Genomic DNA, 2,175 nt, shown 5'->3' on the forward strand with positions numbered 1-2,175 from the left:
CATGAATGTTCAGATCCGTAAGATTCAAAACAAAATTTTAACATTGACATAAAAACAATAATACTTCAAGCATACTAACAAAATAATTATGTCTTCTCAAAATAACATGGCCAAAGAAAGCTTATCCCTACAAAATCATATAGTCTGGCTATGCTCCATCTTCATCACACAAAACATTTAAATCATGCAAAACCCCAATGACAAGCCAAGCAATTGTTTCATACTTTTGATGTTCTCAAACCTTTTCAATTTTCACGCAATACATGAGTGTGAGCCATGGACATAGCACTATAGGTTGGAGACGTATCAGGCCACCAGGGAGCGACAAACTGAGGGGGCGCGCCGCACTCCCTCGGTGCACCCTCTGAGCTTGTGGGCTCCATGGCAGGCCTTCGGTGCTCATCTTCTGCTATATGAAGCCATTTGCCCTAGAAACAAATAAGAAGACTTTTGGCATGAAGCGCCACCATCTCAAGGCAAAACCTGGGCAGGAGCAATTTTGCTCTCCGGCGGAGCGATTCCGCCAGGGTAACTTCCCTCCTGGAGGGGGAAATCGAAGCCATCGACATCACCAACGATCCTCTCTTCATGGAAGGACCAATCTTCATCAACATCTTCACCAACACCATCTCATCTCAGACCCTAGTTCATATCTTGTATTCAATCTTTGTCCCCAAATCTCATATTGGTACACGTGGGTTGCTAGTAGTGTTGATTACATCTTGTAGTTGATGCAAGTTGGTTTATTTGGTGGAAGATTAAGTGTTCAGACCCTCAAGTATATTCAATACACCTCTGATCTTGAACATGAATATGATTTGTGAGTAGTTACTTTTGTTCTCGAGGACATGGGAGAAGTCTTGTCATAAGTAATCATGTGATGTTGGTATTTGTTTGATATTTTGATTATATGTATGTTGTTGCTTCCTTTAGTGGTGTCATGTGAACGTCAACTACATGACACTTCACCATACTTGGGCCTAAGGGAAGACATTGTGGAGTAATAACTAGATGATGGGTTGCTAGAGTGGCCGAAGCTTAAACCCTAGTTTATGCGTTATTCAGTAAGGGGCTGATTTGGATCCATATGTTTCATGTTATGGTTAGATTTTTCTTAATTCTTATTTCGTAGTTGCGGATACTTGCGAGAAGGGGTAATCATAAGTGGGTTGATTGTTCAAGTAAGAACATCACCCAAGCACCGGTCCACCCACATATCAAAATATCAAAGTAGTAAACACGAATCAACTAAACATGATGAACGTGACTAGATGACAATTCCCATGTGTCCTCGAGAGCACTTTGCTTTACATAAGAGAACGTTCCTGCTTGTCCTTTGCTATAAAGGATTGGGCCACCTTGCTGCACCTTATTACCATTGTTACTTGTTACTTGCTACGAATTATCCTACTACAAAACTATATGTTACCGTTACTTCCAGTGCTTGCAGAAAATACCATGCTGAAAACGGCTTATCATTTCCTTCTGCTCCTTGTTGCATTCAACACTCTTACTTATCGAAAGGACTACAATTGATCCCCTATACTTGTGGATCATCAGTATGCATCAACACAATGAGATGAGACATGCAACACATACTATACAACACCCATTTTGTTCTTTTTTTAGCTGGAGAAGCTTTTCATTTTGCATCATTATTGGGGTCTACTCTAGTTACATGAAAAACCGTGAACACACGTCATGTTTATTGGATAGCTAAGGTGCATGCATGCCCAAGCACCATGCAAGCTGCAGAGAGTTCTATCACTGGCTAGCCGACAATGCGTCGCCCCCCTCCATCTGGCACATTGTCGGCAGCTGTGCCACCGGATGGTGCGCCTTTGCCACTTTTGGGCTGGCCGCTTGCTGCTCCACGCTAACATGGTATGGGGTGCCGTAGCCTTGTTGCTCTTGTCCTGATTGTTGCCCTTGTCCTGGTTGGTGTCCTTGTCCTAACTGTTGCCCTTGTCCTGACTGTTGCTCTTGTCCTGGCTGCTGCAGAGAAGTTGGGTAGTATCCTTGTTGCCCTTGTCCTAGTTGTTGTGCTTGTCCTATTTGTTGGCCTTGTCCTGGTTGTTGCGCTTGTCCAGAAGTTGGGAAGTGCCCTTGTTGCCCTTGTCCTGGTTGTTGCCCTTGTCCTGGTTGCTGCGGAGAAGTTGGATAGTACCCTTGTTG

At 43.6% G+C, this 2,175-nt stretch overlaps 1 protein-coding gene across 6 annotated transcripts in view; it reads right to left on the reverse strand.

The window, feature by feature from the left end:
• Positions 1–1,454: 1,454 nt before the first annotated feature.
• Positions 1,455–2,175, reverse strand: part of LOC123165521 (glutenin, high molecular weight subunit 12-like) — an 11,648-nt gene continuing 10,927 nt past the window's right edge. The window contains exons 3-4 of one of the 6 annotated variants that reach the window (XM_044583481.1): positions 2,104–2,175; positions 1,455–2,016 (exon numbers count right to left, since the gene is read on the reverse strand). In XM_044583481.1, coding sequence (XP_044439416.1) covers positions 1,765–2,016; positions 2,104–2,175 — 324 coding nt within the window. In that variant the 3' untranslated portion in view covers positions 1,455–1,764. The other 5 variants (XM_044583347.1, XM_044583535.1, XM_044583277.1 and 2 more) reach the window with 5 other exon arrangements.

Source organism: Triticum aestivum, chromosome 1A, assembly GCF_018294505.1.
Source record: "Triticum aestivum cultivar Chinese Spring chromosome 1A, IWGSC CS RefSeq v2.1, whole genome shotgun sequence".
NCBI lineage: Eukaryota > Viridiplantae > Streptophyta > Magnoliopsida > Poales > Poaceae > Triticum > Triticum aestivum.